The sequence below is a fragment of the Chelonia mydas genome, chromosome 7 (assembly GCF_015237465.2).
Source record: "Chelonia mydas isolate rCheMyd1 chromosome 7, rCheMyd1.pri.v2, whole genome shotgun sequence".
In the NCBI taxonomy this organism is placed as follows: Eukaryota; Metazoa; Chordata; order Testudines; family Cheloniidae; genus Chelonia; species Chelonia mydas.
The window spans coordinates 55,080,834-55,100,463 of record NC_057853.1 but is presented as its reverse complement, the minus strand read 5'-3'; the positions used below and the strand labels follow the sequence as shown (position 1 = coordinate 55,100,463).

The 19,630-nt window shown below is 52.0% G+C and overlaps 1 protein-coding gene and 1 long non-coding RNA gene across 2 annotated transcripts in view; one reads left to right on the top strand and one right to left on the bottom strand.

Moving 5' to 3' along the window:
• Positions 1–128: 128 nt before the first annotated feature.
• PITX3 (paired like homeodomain 3) overlaps positions 129–19,630 on the bottom strand; it is a 40,103-nt gene continuing 20,601 nt past the window's right edge. The window contains exons 3-4 of the mRNA XM_007053377.4: positions 6,208–6,413; positions 129–1,644 (exon numbers count right to left, since the gene is read on the bottom strand). Coding sequence (XP_007053439.1) covers positions 1,081–1,644; positions 6,208–6,413 — 770 coding nt within the window. The 3' untranslated portion in view covers positions 129–1,080. The remainder of the gene's footprint in view (positions 1,645–6,207; positions 6,414–19,630) is intronic.
• Positions 13,227–16,796, top strand: LOC122466470. The gene is made up of 3 exons (XR_006291985.1): positions 13,227–14,110; positions 15,148–15,319; positions 16,322–16,796. It is a non-coding gene; the product is annotated as an uncharacterized LOC122466470 (long non-coding RNA).

The window sequence follows — 19,630 nt, the reverse complement described above, 5'->3', positions numbered from 1 at the left end:
CAGCAGCCCTTTTGCGGCCTCTCCTCTTTCACAATGTGGGTTTGATTTGGACCTTTTAGACAGTCGCTGGTCTTTCTTTTCCCCACGTTCTTATCTTGTGCGCCAATAACCAGACAGATGGAAACCTCTAACGGGACTGCTCCAACTTTCATTTTATTGTTGAAAATGGAATTCGGGGTTGGAAAGGTGGGTGCACAAAAAGAGGGCGATTTGTTGCAAAAGGGAAAAACAAGGGATTCTTTGGATGTACATTGGCAAAGGAATTCCTACCCAAGTGGAAATGACTCCTTAAGCAGGAAAGCGGACAGGCTGAATGCTCCACCATGGTGGACATGCTTGGCTTTTCATCTGTAAGGTCTACTTCACGGATTATCCCACGTACAAAACAAAAAGGTATGTTATATATATATTTATTTGTGTGTGTATATATATGTGTGTGTTATATAACACACACACACATCCTACATCCCTACAACTCCCGATCCCTAAGGGGTTCAATTACCTGGCCATGCATATATCTGCAGTATACAAATGTATTGCCGGCTGAGACAGTACTTTCCTGACTGGTGGCTGGTGAGACTGGCCATATGATAAATAAATGGGTGAGGTGCCTCGAAATGAAATCTGACCGCTCACACCTGTGGGTGTATGTGTGTTCTCAGCCAAGCATTGAGTAGCTGCACCACTTTGCCTGGGTCCCTGGCTACTTCCTACAGCTGTGCCATCTCACTGCCTATGCTTTAAACAGGATTTTTGTGCCAGGGAGGGGCAAGGACAGCTATCACACCGAGGGGAGGGAGGAAGGAGCAGATTGATATATGCTCAGTTCTGCTGCCCAGGAGCCAGTCAAACTGAATGTCACAGGTTCCTGTTTCCCAGTGGGTCTTCCAATGAGCAGTTTCTGTTGCTTTACCAAAAAAAAAAAAAATAGACAGTCAAAATTCACCATACGATAGTTAGACAAGTCTTCACAGAGGTCCATCTGTCTCTCTCTCTCCTGCAGGGTGTACGCTGTTGTAGGGCTAAAGGTCTCCTTTCATCAGGCTAAGGTCGAGTCCCTGGTTGGTGGCAGGTGGCCCTTCATACGGGCCTGTCCACAGCATATTGGCAGGGGCTCAGGTTGGAAGCTGCCGTCTGAACCGCCGGGTAGGTGAAGTTGGCGTGCTGCTTGGCCTTCAGCCTCAAGCTGGCCAGGCTAGAGTTGCACGTGTCCCTGTACATATAGGGGCTGGCGGTGGAGGCATAAGGGCAGGCACTGGATGAAACGGCAGAGTTGAGGCTTGGGCTGTTGAGGTTGTTGATGTTTCCCAGGTTGTTGAGGCTGGAGCCTGGCACGCCAGTCACTGCTGAGGAGACCATGGAGGAAGGCATGGTCATGGAAGCAATGGAACTGGGAGGGGAGAACATGGGCTGGGAGGAGAGGGGGCTGACATTCATGGAGTTGAAGAAGGGGAAGCTCTTAGCTGACAGGGGGCTGGTAGCAAGCCCTTTGGTAGCCCAGTTGTTATACGAATAGCCGGAATACATGTCATCATAAGGCTGCATCAGTCCATTGAACTGAGCTCCAAAACTGTTCTTACAAAGCTCTGCCTGCTGGTTCCTTTCTCGTTTCCTCCACTTGGCTCTGCGGTTCTTAAACCAGACCTGCAAGGGAAGGAGAGAGCAGAAGGGTCATTCCAGTTATTAATGGGGAAGCCTCTGTCTCTATCAGTCATCTCACCTTGTACCAACATGGTCGTCAGGACAACTGAGTACATCTGGAAAAGGACAGGCTGAGGTGAGCGAGGGGCTTGTAACTAGGAGTGATTAGATGGAATTAACCAAAGAAAACTTTGGCTCTAAAGCAGGAAATGTTACCTAACAGGGGTATGGTAGGCTCCCAAAGGGAGCTGGTGGCAGCCCCCTCACATAGCCCCCCTAAAACCAGAACAGAGCACTGGAGCATGCAGTACTGGGAGAATCCTGGGACTGTGTAAGTGACCTAGGTCCTTTCACATTCGAACATCCATGATTTGCAGTATAAATGTAGTGCCGTACGTTTGTGTACATACCCGGTTTCCACAGATATCAGAGAGAGACTGGACCCTACAGCAGTGGAAAATTCAGCAGCCTCCCCTGACATCCCCCTTCTCATCTCTGTTAGTTTAGTCTGGTTCTGTGTCGCTAGTGGAGATCAGCTGGAGATTCTCCGTGGGGATTTCCACCAGGGCAGGGGACCTCAAACTGGGCTGGACCACAACTTACTAGAGAGAGTGCCTCACAGACACCCCCCCCCCAACACTCTCTAGTTTGCGATCATGTGACCCACCTTGCCTTCCATTCTTGATCACACAACAAATACAGCAGTTGCTTACATAGGAAAATATTAGGAAAATACTTAGTGTATTTTTAACTGTGATCTAGCAGCTAGGAGCCGGTATCGTATGACTTTGTAGATCTCCATAGACCATGAGCAAGTGCTCTGAGGTGCACAGTTTGAGAACTGCTGCACTAGGGGAATTCATGCTTCTTTTTGTCTGTAGCTCAAAATCAGTTTGATTTTGGGTGATTAATCTTTTGTATCATTAGAAGGTAATGAAAGATTAGTTTTGCTGGGGTTCTTCAAAGACAAACAACAAATGTAAAAATAACTCCATCGGAAATAAATCCAAATGTTGACTGAAGACTATTACTGGGACGCTGTCCAAAACCCTATTTGAAACTTTTATTTTTTCTTAAATTACTAGTAATACCTCAGGTTAAAAAATTTTCAAAATAGAATTAGTTTTGCCATGGATGCACTTTGTTTTGTTTTTGCATTTCTGTCAGCTCGGATGGTGAAATGACTGGTCCATTTCACTCCTGAATTCCTATGCTGTAGCCCAGTGCAGTTGCTTAGCATGGCTTTAAGCTACTTGACAAGTTCCCTCTCTGAAAATTGTAATTCCACTGCTGCCTACGCTAAGCGTTCAAAAATCATGAGTCAGAACCCAAAACACCATGTGTCTTATGTTATAATTTTGAAAAACTGTCACAAAACTGTTTTTTTGCCTGCCATCTGACTCCCCCCCCACCACCTTCGGGGGAAGCCATGCATTTCCAACTCATGTGGGATCATCTTGGGTTCAAAATTCAATCACAGAAATGCAACTTCCCTATTTGCTGATCAGAGCAAATCCCACCTACGCTCTTGTATCCCTTGGGGCCATTCTATCCCTCTCTACCTCTTCCCTAGCTAGACAGGGTAGGCAGCTGCCCCATGCACATTCTCCCCTTTGTAGTATGTATGGAACTGGAGAAAGAGGGTCAGACTTCAGGGGAACCTAGTGTGATGTTTGTTTATACGGCTTAGAGTTCAATAGTTCCCCCATATTGACCTAGAGAGAAGTGTAATCGGGTGTGGGTCACTTGCCAGGATTATCTGGGTGTATCTCACTGAATCATTTCCCTGCTATTGCAGGGGCCTCAGGTGTTGGTGCACCTCGGTTCCTCCTATTCTCTGCTTGTGGCATACAATAGTCTAGTCTCCTGTGGGCTGTAATACTTTGGTCTAATTTCGGTTGTTGGGTTTAGCATGTCACTGGTGGAGGTGGCCTGTGATAGACAGGTGGTTGGTAGCTGATCTGGGGGGCCCTTCTGGCCTTCAACTCTGACGGTATTTAAGTTTGGGGTTATATCGAGTGCTCAAAGATGGACACTGGAGCTAGGCTGCTACTACACAAACTATACAGCCTCAGAACATAACACTGGCCTCTCAGTCTGCTCAATGTAGATCTCTTTCCTACAACTCTGGCTGTCTGCAGCATCCCCTTCAGTTTCCTACACATCATGTTCTCTCACTCTGCCACACGTAGGCCCTTTCACCCTCAGTCTGCCTCCTGCTATCCACGTGTCCTTTGACTCCTAATATAGCTTCCTGTCCTGTTGCTTAGCTCCCTCTCTGCTGCCCCCACTGCCCTATTCCCAGCAGTTCCACAGCTTCCTGGCTCTTGCCTGGCCTCACATGGTGACTAAGGGTATGTCTACACTACAGTTAAACACACGCAGCTGGCCCATGCCAGCTGACCCAGGCTCGGGCTAAGGTGCTGTTTAATTGTGGTGTAGACATGCAGGCTTAGGCCTGCAAGGTGGGAAGATCCCAGATCTTGGGATGTAGTCTGAGCAGGAAGTTCTACACCGCAATTAAACACCCCCTCAGCCTGAGCCTGTGTCAGCTGGCGCATACTCTAAAGGGCCACCATTTTCCCTCAGACCATGGCTTCAGCCCCATTGGTAATAGTGAGAAATGGTGTCCATCTTTGCAGTGGGCAATCTCATACCGATACACACACTCACAAGGGGCATGTCAGCCAACTTGTTGAGGGCAGCATGCAATTCAGTCTCATTGACAGGGCGACAGGGGCTGTTCGGCTAAGGATACAGGTTTGTGAGAGGAAGTCAGAAATCGGAAATTCATACAAACCCTTTAAAAAAAAAAATAACCTAACCACCTAAATGTCACCAGACTCATGCTAGAATCATGAGAGTTGGCAGGGTTTCCCTTTAAAATGTGACACCCCTGCTTTTCTGGGAACTAATTCTCATCAGGATAGAGAAACCTGAAGCCTGCACCAGAGGAAAGGGCCACAGCAGGACAGAAAGAGTAAAGAGTAAAGGGTAGGGTAGGATGGGAGGGGGATAGACAATGGAAAGGCAGGAACACGGGACATAGGCAGGGTAAGGGTCCAGGGCCTGAGAATATACAGAGGGAGATGAAGCAGGGATATGGATAAGGGTTGTGGTGTTAATCTGTAGTCCCAGCTGAGATCAGAGCCCTGCCATTACCTACACCTAGTGAGGCAGGCCTGTCCCAAAGAGCTGGTAGTCCAAATAGACAAGCTAAAGGTTGAAGGGCAGAGAATGAAGGCCCGGAGAGGAGAAGTGACCAGCCCATGGTTGCACAATAGGTCAGTAACAGAGCAAGTTATAGAGCCCAGGCGTCCTGTCTCCCAGGCAGGGCTTAACGTGCATCTGGTCAAAAGGGGGTGCAGACCCACAAATGAAATTTCAGGTACCGTGCAGCAGTGTAGACACTTCCTACAGTGACAGAAGGGGCTTTCCTGTCAATGTAGTTAATCCGCCACTCCAAGAGGCAGTAGGTAGGTAGATGGAAAAGTTTGTCCAACAGACTAGCCGTGTCTACACCAGGGGCTAGGTTGTACTGATTTTTAGGTGTAGACCCGGCCTTCTACAACTACAACTCCAGCCATGTCACTGAGAGGTGCACATGTCAACCCCTGGAAAACCCCCACTGATTGGCTACATTCCCATTGCCCCGCCTCCTGGGCAAGAGCAGCCAATCAGAGCTGTTGGAACAAGCAGGCAGAGCTGACACATTCTTACAGGTGGGGAGCAGGGAGCAGAAATTGACCAGCAGCTCAGAAGGGCTCGACTCCCCCATCTCCCAACCTCCACCCCTCCCTGAAACATCCAGCCTGGGAAAGGAGGGGGGCTGCAGCAGAGAAAGAGGTGAAGAACCGCAGGAGGAGCAGAGATGAGGCTGGGAAAGAGAACTGAGGGGGAACTAGACAGGATTAATTTGGAGGTTGGGAGGACAGACATGCTGGACGTGGGACGGGTAGATGTGGGGATGAGAGTTCCTGCACCGGCATCCAAAATCCCCATACCCAATACATTCAGGAGAACTGGCAACACTGTGTGTGTCTCACACTCACACACTCTCACTCACAGAGCATGGGCAGAGCTGAGTAAAGGCTTCTCCTCTGTATTGGGTGAGATTTCTTCCCCAGGGCCCTCTGACCCTGAGCAGCCCAGGGAGACTTATCTTCCCTGAGGGTCAGAGCACAGGAGAGATGTCTGTTAGTATATGGAACTGGAGGAAGGTGGGCAGTTCTCTGCCTCGGGAGGAGCCTGCCATCAAACTAATCATTCCCAAGGAAATCAAGTGTGATTTCCCGCTCAAACGCCTGCCAGAATGATAGTTTTTGTGAACTTGCACTGAATCCAAGATGGCAGCCTGCAAGGTTTCTGCAGCGGGGGCCTGTTGGGCCCTGAGAGCAGAGCTGGGTGGAACTGATGTGCTGGAGAAGCCTCTAGTGCCCTTGGCTCTCTGTTAAAGGCAGGGTCTGGGTTGGTTTGGTGGCTTGCTGCAGAGCTGGTCTCGGGCCCCCCTTTCCCCAGGCTGTGGCTGTATTCAGAGACTGTGGAGTGGAAGACTGGTGGCCGTACCCGGACTCGTGCCTCGGTCAGGTTGGTCCAGACTGCTATCTCCTCCCTGGTGCTCATGTCTGGGTAGCGGTTCCTCTGGAAGGTGGCTTCCAATTCCTGGAGCTGCTGGCTGGTAAAGTGAGTCCGCTGCCTCCGCTGCTTCTTCTTCAGGGAGCCGTCCTCGGGGTTGGAGTCATCGGTCTGGTTCTGCTGGGACTTCTCTGTGTCTGTGAAATGCAAAGGCAGGCAAACCATCACAACGCAGCCCTGGGACTCCGGCACAAGCCTCGGTCCCCAGGACAGCAACTTCCCCAAAGCTCAGTGGCTTGAGATGCAACTCTTTCTCATTACCCTAGTGCTACCTGCTCCAGGCTTCCAGCCTGCACCTCTGAGTCCCAGGACTCCAGGGCACCTCATTCCTGGTGCACGTAATCCAGGCACACACGAAACTCACCTGCCTTCCCTCCCTAATGCAGCCAGCTGTGGTAACTATGTAGGGCTTCAAGAGCAGGCAGCATCCTATTAGACTCAACTCTTCTCTCACCAGCCCAGCTTTACAGCCCCAGCCACCTCTAGGTGTAAGAGGAGCCAAAAAACTACTCCTTGTCTACACACAACTTGCACTGGTTTAACTTAAAGTCTGTTTTAAACTGACGGGTAGACTCTTGTTTCCATTTGAGTAGCTTATTGTAATGTAGTTTAAACCTGTTCCTAACTGACTTAGGCTAAATTGATATAAGTCTGGGTTGAATAGATTTAAAAGTGTTCACTTAATGTTTCTTATGCTTGCTTAACTAAAGCAATTTTCAATCACACGATTTAGCAGACCTGGTGCAATTTTACATCTAGACAAGGCCCCAGAGACTACAAATAAAAAGTCAACAAATCAGGAAGAATGCCAAAGGAGAAAGAAAATGGACAAAGGAGCCGGGGGGAGCCACGTGCGGGGAGAAATATTAGTCACATTATTTATTGCATTTCTGGAAAGCACTTGGGTACTGGCTGCTGTATAAGATGAGTGGAGATTATAGATGAAAAAAGTGAATTTTGAGGAGAGATTTAAAGGAAGAGAAAGGAAATCACCCTAGGGATCTAGTTAAATATAAACTAGGCCCTGGTTCATTGTAATAGAGAAGGCTTTGCAATATGCCTCTTAATCATCCTATAAACGGAACTAACCTTTCTGGCTCAAAACAGAAGGCAGGGTAGAATAGAACTGTCAGGCCTTGGCTTGAGAGAAGAGCAGACACAAGAGGGGAGGGGAGCCAATCTGCCAGGATCACAAACTGAGGCTCCTACAGTAAGTGGAAGCCGCAGATGAAAGTAATGACTTTCCAGGACACTCCATTCAATTTTACTTCGATTTAACAGGCACATACATACATGATGGATATGACATCTTGGCCTCTCTTGAACTTTTGTCATGGAGAATGGTCAGGTTATGAAAGACTGCCCCATCCCCCACCCCATTGCCATGTCCCCTAAAAGTGAATACTCTTTCCCCATTCTCTACTCAGTGGCCATCTAGATCCAATCCCTTCTACTGGATTTGTAGACTTCAAGGTCAGAAGGGACCACCGTGATCATCTAGTCTGCCCTCCTGTATAACCCAGGCCAGAGAACTTCCCCAGAATAATCCCTAGAGCATCTCTTTTAGAAAAAAATCCAGCCCTGATTTTAAAATTTTTAGTAATGGAGACTCCACCACAACCCTTAGTAAATTGTTCCCATGGTTAATTACTCTCTCTGTTCAAAATTTACACCATATTTCCTCTCTGAATTTGTCTAGCTTCAACTTCCAGCCATTGGATAGCGTTAGCCCTTCCTCTGCTAGACTGAAGAGATTGTTAGAAGTACCTACATGGAGAACAAATATTTAATAGACTGCAATCAAGTCACCCCTCTAACCTCCTCTTTGTTAAGCTAAATAGGTTGAGCTCCTTGAGTCAGTCACTATCAGGAAGGTTTTCTAATCATTTAATCATTCTTGAGGCTCTTCTCTAAGCCCTCTCCAATTTATAAATATTGTTCTTGAATTGTGGACACCAGAACTGGACACAGTATTCCTGCAGTGGTTGCACCAGTGCCAAATATAAATGTAAAATAACCTCTCTGCTCCTACTCCAGATTCCCCTGTTGATGCATCCCAGGATCGCATTTGCCCTTTTGGCCTCAATGTCACATTGGGAGCTCATGTTCAGCTAATTATCCACCATGGTCCCCAAGTGACTTTTTCAGAGTCACTAAGGATGGGGGGGGGGAAGAGGGACTTAAGAGGGACTTGTTAAGGAGCCCACTGGTCCAATAGATTCTCTTTTCGCACGGGCCCTAAACTGGGTGCTCCTCTCTGCCCTTCTTCATTTAACAGCACAGGTAGTGGCCATACAGGCTGCCCTCATGCTGCCCCACCAGCCACCTCTTAAGGGTGGGAGGTTAGTTCTCTCCATTGCCCATTTAACCCTTGGCCTCTCTGCTGCATTTAAGAAGGGGGCATGTCAATAGGCATGGACAGCTGACCATTCGGAAGTAGGGTGAGACCCCGAAATATTTAGCATAGGTCCCTAACCAAACATCAGCTCAAGACAGCCAGACATGGTGTGGCAGTGGAGGAAGGCTCCATGCCCCAACATCAAACCTCAGGCTCAGCCAGCTTCTTCAGCTAATGTTGTTTGAGACTATGAAAACCACTGAAGATGTGTATTCAAAAGGTGGAAATATGTATTACCTAAAAATAGACCCACAGGAAACTGCTGTACCCTTGTGACACTCTAAGTACTGCTATAATTATCTAGATGTGGGGACAGTGCCCGTTTCCTGAGGGCTCTTTGGAAGCAGATGAATTTCTCTGGCCCCCATTGAGTTGATGCTCTTTGACAACAACACGTGCTTTTAATGTGTATGTTACAGTGGTGGTTCCAGTGGGGACTATACTCTTATTCCTCTGGTCTGAACCAATGTCAGAGGAGAGAGACTCAGCCCTTGTTGGCCTCTGAACAGATTAAAAAGGAATGATGACAGATGCCGCCATTTCTGAGCATGAAAGTAATGATCTGACTATCCATGAGGGGACAATATTCAGTTTAACCCTAATTCATTTTGTTGGGTCTGAAACCCTTCAAAGAGAGAAGCACAGGGTGTAAGAGCCTGCTTGTGAGAGTCAATGGCAAAACACCACCAACTAAGGTAGTAATGACGTGCCCCAATCTGCAGGCTTTGCTCAGAATGCCTACTGAGGGCAGGGGAAGCTTGCAATGCACAGGGCATAAAGGGATGGTGTAGACACAGCACACTGCTCACGGGCTATATCATCCCTAGTCTCATGAAATATCTGACTTTGACATAATCTAAGCCCAAGGCATCATCACCTTTGGGCAGGGGTGCAAGACTGTCTGGGTAATTGTGTGGAGCCCAAGGAGATAAGGGGAATCCTGGTCCTAATTTTACACATCTGCAGAGCAGCATGCCCGGTGCCCTCTTCGCAGTGCCCTGCTCCCAGAGGACAGAAGCTCTGTACTACCAGCTAATGTTGCAAGTGGCATCTGCAGAGCAAGCCTCCTATGGTGGTATAGTATTGCCAGGGGAGCGCCATGCTTCAGGGAAAACACCTTCCTTCCCACTCTTGCTGGCCCTGGCTTTCCCTGTATGGTGTTTGTAGGGAAGGATTTTCAGCATGGCAGAACCAAGAGAGGATTGTGCTGTGCAGTTGGAAAGGAAGTAGTGGAGTTCTAGCTTCGGTGCAATTACTGCCATCCCTCCCCGCTGCAGTGTGGAGAGGCACAGGGGACCCTATGGGAGTGAGGGACAGTGTGGTGTAGGTGAGAGATTGCATTGTATATCCTTTGAGTGGCAGAGCATGGTGTAGATGTACGACTACCTTCCCCATGTAGGGTGCCATCTGCCATGGTCCATGGACCCTGGTCTCCAGGATTCCTCACTCTGTAGCTGCAGGGCTGTGAGTCAGCAAGACTATTGCTGCTACTCCGTAAAGCAAGAAAGTGCAATGCCAGTGAATCATGCCCTCCCTATTTCTCTGCAGCCCAAGGCGTGATTACATTACACACCCTCTCCCTCTCATGAGCCAACCCAGCCCTCAAATGGGCATGCCCAGCTCTCCCTGACAGCTGTGTCAGAGGCAGAATCAGCCCCCCTGGGTGAATAACCCCAGGTAACAAAGCCCCCTTTAGTTCATTCAACGGACAGTTTTTATTTCTAGGTCACTCTGTTGTTTTTGACAGCAGTGGAAACCAACACATACTATAGCTGAGCATTTACTAGTAACCTCAGATAGTGCACAGAGTATTACATGCACCTTTCCCCCTCCATTAAACTACTAGAGTCATAGCTGGAATTAGCTGCCTGGGCTTAAGGGAAAATGTCACTCACAGCCAGTCAGGTCAGTGCAATAAGATGATTTAACAGGGCAGAACCCATGAATGGACAGTAACAGCTCCAGTCCAAAGCAGGTGACTAGAAGCCAGTACATCCTTAAGGATTTGCCCAGCTAAGGGCTTATCTGCATGTGGAAATTTATGGTACAACCATAGTGACAAGAACAGTTATTTATTCTGGAATAAGAGTGTCCACACAAGGAGTTACCGGTATAGCTATAGCAGTATAGTTATGCCGGTTAACTTCCCCACATAGACCAGCCCTAGGGCCTTGCACAACGGGCAGGGGAGAGCACAAGGTTGTCACAGCCTAGTGCGACTAGGAATGGAGGCTACACAAGGGGGCAATTAGGCTTCGGTGCTAAGGGTGTGTGTTGTAGTGGTGCTGAGCACCTGCAGCTCCCATTGGAGGGGTCCTGTGGAAAAACATAGTGATTGTGCAACTAGCCAGTATCAAGGCATACACACCAGGGGGCTGAATTAAGGCTGCACAACCAGCCATCATTCTGGCATCTTCTAACACTTGAATCTTTGATTTTGCAACTCGAACATTCTTTTAACGTTGTTTATGTAATTTAACTTTTTTTTTTAAACTTAAATTGAAAAAAAAAATGCATCATGTGGAACCATACTGCTCCCCCCACCTCCCATGGATCATCAGCAGAATGGGATCTAAAGATTACCCCCCCCCCGCCCCACACACACACAAACAAACCTCTTACCATTTGAACTAACTGCATAAGTGGTAGAAAGTACCAGCTTTCCCCTGCTAGATGGACCTGCCACAAAAGGGGATGGTCCCACTTCACCAGTGAGTTTCACAACTAAACAGTGAAGGAGTTGTGAGACTCAAGAATAATTGGTTTAGTTTCAGGTTCTATAGGGGCAAGTTCCGCACTGATTAGACCTCTTTCCCCTCCCAGCCTCTCCCACTCTTCTCCTACTTCCTCCCTCCTTCCCCATCTCTGTGCATTTGACTCAGTTAAGCTTCCTCCTCAAGGCTACCTGGGCACTACATGGAAAGCACAGGAGAGAGTTTCCCTGGCCCAGTCCCCCAACAACCTACAGCAGCAATTTCAGGAAGAGTCCTGCTCAGCCTCTATAGTGCTGGGCCGGATCATGCTCAGTCATTCTGTGGGCCTGGCCCAGTCATACACTGGAGAACGAAGCACGTCCAGGACTACTGCAGTCTTCAGAGAATTTAGCTGCCAGACTCTTACAAGTCTGAGCATGTGTGAATGGAGATTTCTGAGGGGCTTATAATTTGGCCAGATTTGGACAAGCTTTCACAGGGATGGTAAAAATACATCCCTGACACCAGGGCAATGCCTCTGCCAAACCTGAAGTCCTTGCTCCAAAGTACAGAGGTGCTAGTGTTTCTCAACTGTAAAACTTTAATATGGGCAAACAATCAACACCTTGTTCTTGGAAATGGCTGAACCTTGTTCAGCTCGAAGCAGATCCCCGGCAAGGAAAACTTTAGCCTGAACAATTCAAGCTTGGCAAAGTTCTAAGTAGCTAAAAACAGATTTATAATGGAAAGGGTCAGGCAATCTTAACTGCAGGTATCACAGCCTGTCATTCCATATGCAGCTGGAGAACTCAAAAGGACTTCTCTTTAACACCCTTCTGCAAACCACACAAATCCTCTGGTGCACTTGGCTAAATACAATAAAACTGGGGGGGAACGGGGGGCAGGTAATGAGACATAATGCTCTGAATGTACTCAGCTGACTCTAGACTGTCTTTTACAGTGGGAGGAGTTCAACTGATTTCTCTCTATCTGGCTGCCTTTTCTATCCTGAAGAAAGGTGCCATTTAATTAGTGCATTCCATCCAAAAATGGACACGCTAAACACACACTGATTAAACCTCACAGCTGCCCAGGACACTGAAGCTTAAGAAGTTAGTCCTATGTGGTAGCTGGGGTAACCAAGCCCCCAGAGCAGGTGAAGTGACTTGCCTGAAATCACAAAGCAAATCAGGAGCAGAGTCCTGAATCCCCAGTTCCAGCCAGTACCCACAGCTGCTTAGCTGCAACAGAGTGTGCCTCTCCAAAGGCAGCAGAGTACTCTGTGCACGGGGAGAAGGTGCTCATCTGGCCAGGGTTTTTCAGCTGAGGCGGAATGGAACTGGGCTCTTGCAAAGGGAGGAGCCAGCCAATTTAGAACAGGGCAGAGAAATGGTGACATCATGGGAACAATTTGAATAGAAGAAAAACTAAGGCCAGGGGACAATAGGTTAGAGGAAAGGAGGGATTCAGACTGTCCAATATAAATTTGATTTTAGGACTGTTCTGTATGCTATGCCACTGGCTGCAAACCAGAGAAAATGAGTAATTATCATGCTGAAAGAGCCTGCTCTGGGTGTCTGCCCAGACCTCTAGCAGGGGTTGTGACTCTGACAAACCCCAAGATGATAAATGGCTTTTGTGGCTCCGATATAAACAATTTCCCTTTACACCGAGATTCTAGACTCCTTTGAAATGGACTCCCGAGCTTTGAAGCGTGGTCATGGAAGGAGGGTGGTTTGAAAGGCTCTGTCGGGAAACTGGATAGCGAGGTTTTGGCTACAAAGGAAGTAATCAAGGCGCTAATGACAATTGGTAGCACCTGGCCAGTGCGTCAGGGAGGCACACCTCGCTGGGATGCTGGAGAGGATAGGTAGGTTGAGAGCACGGGCAGAGGGGAAGGAGGTTTTCATCTCACTTAACCAATATTTGCGCTTCAGTTTAAGGCTCAGCCAGCTCTGCTGTCTCTATCTAGGCGCTGCTTAGCTTTGATGATTGTGTGATTTCTCCCCACCCCCGATTTTCTACCCAGTGCCAAACAAACGGTGCTTATTGAAGATACCTTAGGCTAACTGCGCAAGCTGTTCAATTAGTGGGGATTACTTTAGGGGCACCAGCCAGAGACAGCTGGCCCCTTGGGAGGTGGGATTAGCAGAGGAGGAACCGTCTGGGCCAGTCAAGGCCTGCCGGAATTGCTAGTCTACCCCGGAGGGCGCGAGGGCTGGTGCCCATAGCGAAGGGAGACCCGGAGCCCTCGAGGGGGCAGATAGTTGGGGGCGGTGCATGTGGGGCCAGGGGCGCGGAAGGATCGGGGAGCAGGGGGGTGGCTGAGAGCAGAGAGCGGGGTAAATGTGTTGTTTAGACGCTGAGCTCTTGCAATGAGTTCTGCCACTTCTGTACAGCGCAGATTTGGTGCTAATGAAACATGGGGCAGAGCAAACAGCGCGCTGGCCGCCAGTTCTGCTCACTGGCTACGCGGCACTCGCTGGAGTTACAGTTAGGGGCCCGGATCGCTTTGCAGGGCGGCCGTGGCCGGCTGGGCAGCTATCGCTCTTCCACGGGTTCCCTGTCCCTTGGCACTCACTGCTCTGTGTAAACCGAGCCGGAGCAGCGAGAACTAAACGGGAAGTTGCTGACGCTCCAAAACCAGCTCTGGCTGATAAGGGATCGGTGCACTCTGCCTGAAAACAACCAGATGGGTTACCTGGGAACCGTGCAGGGCTGTCCTCAAAGCTTAATTCCCAGGGTAAGGGGCAGAGCAGTTTACAGAGGCTGGATTCGTTCCGGTTCGGATTTAGCCGGGTGGATGGGGGGAGGGAGTCGCTCGCGCAGGTCCGGGAAAGTTTGAGTCCACAGGCTGCTGTCCTTGTTAGATGCCCCGGCCCTGGGGGCTCAGAAAGCCCGTTTGTTGCAAGGGACAGCACTATTCAGCCGCTGCAGGAGCCGCCTGCCGGCGTTGCTGACCGGAGAGGCGAAGCGATAGATCTGCGAGGGGAGCGTTACCTGGCTGCTGGCCGTGGAAGGGCCGCCACAGCCACAGAAACGGGGCAGGGGCGCTCGGGGGAGCGCAGACAGGTGGGCCAGACCCGCGCTGATCTCTGCAGGTGCCTTTTGCTGACGCCTTTATCCGATCAGCCCCAGCGGAATCTGGGCCAGGCAGGCAGAAGCGCCCCAGAGAAGATGCTCGGTTCAGTGTGAAGCTGCCTGTAATCTAGGCTGCTCCTGAGGGCGGGCCGCAGGCAGGCGCGTCTGGCAGGGTTTCCCCGGGCTGAAGGCAGCAGGGATAGACAGGAAGGGCCCTGCGCAGCGATGTGTGTCCCGGCAGCGGCGGGGAGACGGGTACAGGTTTAGCTCTTTGGAGCTGCAGCTCGCTAGCTCAGAGGCTGCCGGAGCGCCCAGGCCGCTCTGGAGAGGGAGCGGTGCGTCAGATAGGGAGAGGGGGACCCGCCGCGGCATGCGGGAGGCGATGGGCAGGGAAGGCAGCGCCCAGGGGGAAGCATCCCTTCCCCCGTCACAGTTCAAAGTCCCCCGAGTCTAGTCCCAGCGGGCGCAGGCCTGTTGGTGGCGCACATGCCCCGAACCGCTGGGACTCGGGTGACCGGACAGCAAATGTGAAAAATCGGGACAGGAGGTGGGGGGAAATAGCCTATGTAAGAAAAAGACCCCAAAATCGGGACATCTGGTCACCCTAACTGGGACTCCTACAGCCCATGGAGGGGACAGGAGGGCGGTAGATTCCCAGGCAAGCCGGGGGCCGACTCCTGCGCTCCCTCTCCTAACAAGCACCGGGCCACGTTCAGTGAAAAGCAGGCGAGGCATCTCGGGGCGCCTCCGCAACACGGTGGAGCTCACTGCCACAAGGTGAGGCCGAAAGCTGGGTAGATGTGGGGCTGGACATTTACAACGGGTGAGATCGGCGCCGGGTCCATTAGCCAGGGAGGATGCGGGAAAGCGGGTAAGGATACATCCTTGTGGCTCAGGGAATGACCCGCCCGGCCTGGGTTTAGGAAGACGCTTCCCTTGCAGGCTGGTTTAATAATTAGCGGTTAGCAGAGCAGAAAGCGGTCCTGTGGGGAGAGAGCCCTGCCACCTTCAGTCGGACTCCCCTAATTCTAGCAAGCGGATGCTTTCCCGAGGGTCTGAAAAAGCGAAGTACCCGCGCAGGCAGCGCCCGGCTCTCAGCCCCTAGCTCCGCGCCTGTCAATCCGCTTCTCACCTGTCCCCGGCAGGCGCACTAGCCGAGGTGCCATCAGAGCAGGGCTGGGCCGCTGTCAGTGCGCTCCTGCGCCTCCACCAACCGTGCCCGAGGAAGCCGTGGCTGTTAACGCCCCTGTCACCAATAGTGACTGTGCCCCATTTTCACCGCAGCTGGTTCCCCTGCGACCCCGAGAGAATAGCGCCGGGCTGGGGACTGCTCGACCCCAGCCCTGATCGCTGACCCTGCTGCCAAGTATTTCCCCCGAGTGCAGCTCCCAGGCCGGGCCGTCTCCGGCTAGGCTCCCTTCTCCAATCTGCGGGGCAAGCTGCAGCCCCCGGCCCTGGCTCGCCTTAGCCCCCTGCCTTCCTCAACGCAGCCGGCAAGGGTTGGCTGGCCGGGCTCCAACCCTGCTGTCGGGTGGCCCCGCTCACCTGACCGGTCTCCGCACAGGACCTGAGAGCTGAAGGATCCGGAGCCCGGTGTCTGCACAGGGCCGGGCCGGGAACTCGCGCTGCGCTGCAGCTGCCCAGCTCCTGCTGTCACTTTGCCCCACACACATCCCGGCTGGGGATAAAGGCGAGAGACTGGCCTCGACAGTGCGAGCGGGGGAGTTTTAACCCGGCTTCCGCGGGCGCATAATCGAGCCCAGAAAGGAAACTGATTGAACTGAGCAGTTCCTCGTTCTGGTTACTCTCCGCGCCTGATCCAGCCCTCGGCTCCCGATTAATTAACAAAGAAATCTCCTTCTCCACCCCCCAGTCCTCCAAACATGAGTATTTCACCAGGAAGCTGCACCGGGGGCAAAGCTGACCGGATCGCGCAGTTCCCCGGGAAAAAGAACCAAAGTCTACAAGTGAGACCCGAAACAAGTTAGATTTGAGCTGGGAAATGTCATTAGAAAGCAAGAAAGACGGTGTGAAATCCCAGCCCGGGCGAAAGGGAAGCGGAGAAAGGAGAGGAAGTGAAGGAATAGCGCCGATGGAAAACACCAGTATGAACGCCCCAAAAACCGAAACCAGATTGAATTGGGACCTACGAAACTAGGACAATAAACAGACGCCCGGACCCGGGATTAAGAATTTGAAATCGACAAACAAACCCCAACAGGGGGGCGTGGAACAGGATTTAAACACAAACTGCGCGTGACAATAAAAGCTCACTGCAAAAAACGAAAATCGGACAGCAGCGCAGAGAGGGGGGACGAAATGAAGCGGCTGTAGCCAGGGGCTGTTATGTTTGGGTGTCCAGATCTGAGCTGCTTGTGTCTGCAATACGGGAGGGTATCTCTGGGTCAGGGGGTGTGTGGGCAGTGGATGGGGGGGGGTGTTTGCTGGTGCAGTGTGTATAGTTGGGGGCTGTGCGGGGCAGCAAGTAGCTGAGTGTGGTGGTTGACACTGCCTGGGGCCCACACACGTTCTGTACGGGGCACTTTGGTTTGCCTGTTAGGCGCTGCCCAGCGCCTGTGACTTTGTCCGAGGTTGCCCTTGTGTGTGTCGGTTGCTGTTTCACGCAGTGGACCAGGGTGCGCTGTGAGCGCGGGTGACAGCGCGTTCTACTGCCCTGCGTGCCGGGGCGGGAGTGACCGGGGGGGGGGGAATGCGCGTTCCACTGTCCTGGGTGCCGGGGCGGGAGTGACGGGGGGTGCGCGCTCCACTGCCCTGCGTGCCGGGGCGGGAGTGACCGGGGGGGGGGGGGGAATGCGCGTTCCACTGTCCTGGGTGCCGGGGCGGGAGTGACCGGGGGGGGGGGAATGCGCGTTCCACTGTCCTGGGTGCCGGGGCGGGAGTGACGGGGGGTGCGCGCTCCACTGCCCTGCGTGCCGGGGCGGGAGTGACCGGGGGGGGGGGAATGCGCGTTCCACTGTCCTGGGTGCCGGGGCGGGAGTGACCGGGGGGGGGGGGGAATGCGCGTTCCACTGTCCTGGGTGCCGGGGCGGGAGTGACGGGGGGTGCGCGCTCCACTGCCCTGCGTGCCGGGGCGGGAGTGACCGGGGGGGGGGGGGAATGCGCGTTCCACTGTCCTGGGTGCCGGGGCGGGAGTGACGGGGGGTGCGCGTTCCACTGTCCTGGGTGCCGGGGCGGGAGTGACGGGGGGTGCGCGCTCCACTGCCCTGCGCCGGGGCGGCAGTGACCCGGGGGGGGTTGTGCGTTCCACTGCCCTGCGTGCTGGCCGGGGCTGCTCTGTCGGGTGCTGGGGTTGCCTTGCGGGGCAGCGCCTATCGCGGTCCGCCTGGGAAGGAGTGCGCTGTAGAGGTGCGGAGCTTGCAGCAGATATTGTAACCTGGGCCGAGATCAAGTGGAAGCTGAACCTGGCAGCCTTCTAATAGGGGAAGAGGGGGCGTCTCCCGCCCGTTTATTGCTGCTAAAGCCTCTGTAGCAAGGGTCCCCGGGACACTGCAGGGTTACCGGAAGGAGGGACTCTCCAGTGCGCTTCAGGGCTCTCTGCTCCAGCGGTATGGCCTGGCTGTGCCTGGTACCCAGCTGTGACTGCATCTCTAGCCGTTCCGGAACTGGCCCTGGGTGGGTGCAAGCCATTTCCGGGTTCTGCTCTCTTAGGAATGGGGAGGGGGAGATTGTCAGTCAGTGGGAACCTGGCCCTGGGCTTCCAAGGTAGTTGGATGGGGCCTGAAGTGCACAGAGAGCGTTAAACCAAAAGTGATCTGGAAGGTTTGAACGTGACTCCTTGGAGGAGCCTTTCCCCTGAGAGATTCTCCCAGGGTCTTCAATGCCCTTTCCTCACTTCCAGCTTTGATCCAACCCATTAATGGAACTAAAACCGCAGCAGAGGAAGCAGCCAGCTGCAATGCCTCTGAAGGCGGCCATTATCAGCCAGCGGGCCCCAAGCACTGAGGGGAAGTCACACTACTCGGGGACAGCTGGACCTTACCTCTGTCTATGGCTTAAACTGGGAAAGGGTGTGTCTCTTCCCAGCCTGGTGTGCCAAGGTCCAAAAGGGGGACCACCTACCCACAGCACATGGCGATGCCAGACCTTTTAAACAGACTTTGCATTTCTGTGGCCTTTTGTCTACGGTCTAGCACCGGGGCACCCAGAAAGTCCGTGGCACAACCCAGATCTCCCAACTTCCCTGCTCTAGACACTGTACCTTGCTCCCTCCAAGGGCCAGATGCTGCTCTCACTGAAGTCAACTGATAAACTCCTGGTGATGTGATTGGATCGGAAAGGAACAGGATGTACTTTGGATCAGATGTGTTTTATATAGGTCATTGTGGGTCTATGGGAATGGCCGACTGAGATCTGGAAGTGATGCTCAAATTAAAAAACAAGGAAGTGCAGCGCCTCCTTTGTGTGGTGCCAGGAATAGGATAATAAACTGTCCCGTTCATTCTCCTGGGCTGGTTTCCTTCTCTCCCTTCCATCTTCCAGGGAGCTGCTTGATCTGCTCTCCTCTCTCCTTCCCAGGACACAGGTGTGGGATCAGGACAGATCTGAAGCTGTCAGGCTCCTAACTAACCTTGTCATCAAAATCAGCATCCCTGAAACACACCCACTGGAAGGTTTGTAGCCTTTACCCTGCTTTAATTCCTAGCAGAAACTGAACGCTCCAGCCTATCTGCAAACTACACAGTCAGCTCTAGGAAACCATCATCTATCTGCAGACTTACAAAGAAGACACCGTGGCCCCTTGTTCTGTTTGTTGCTGAGTTTCTGGAGAAGGTAGAAGAGGGTGGAGCCTTTTAAGGAAGAGCCCAAGATCCAAATGTCAAGTACTGCGGGTGTTTTTATTGGGCTCACTTTTAGATTACAATGATTTTGGGTAGGGACTGTCACTGGCTCTGTTTATACAGCACCAAACACAACAAAGCCTGGATCTAGTAAAGGCATCTGCCCAGCATCCATTTAACGAGATGAGTGTCCCAGGAGCCTAAACCTCTAGCATCATGTTGAACTGATCCCTGGGGATCAGCCAGTCTTCTTCCCAGAGAGACTCCTGGCACTATCACCAAGGGGCATGCAAAACAGAGACGTGTCCATTCAGTGCAGGTGCTATGTGGGAGAGCCGTTCCACCCCTTCTGGCCAGGCAGCAACGTCAAGGACGGGGATGGG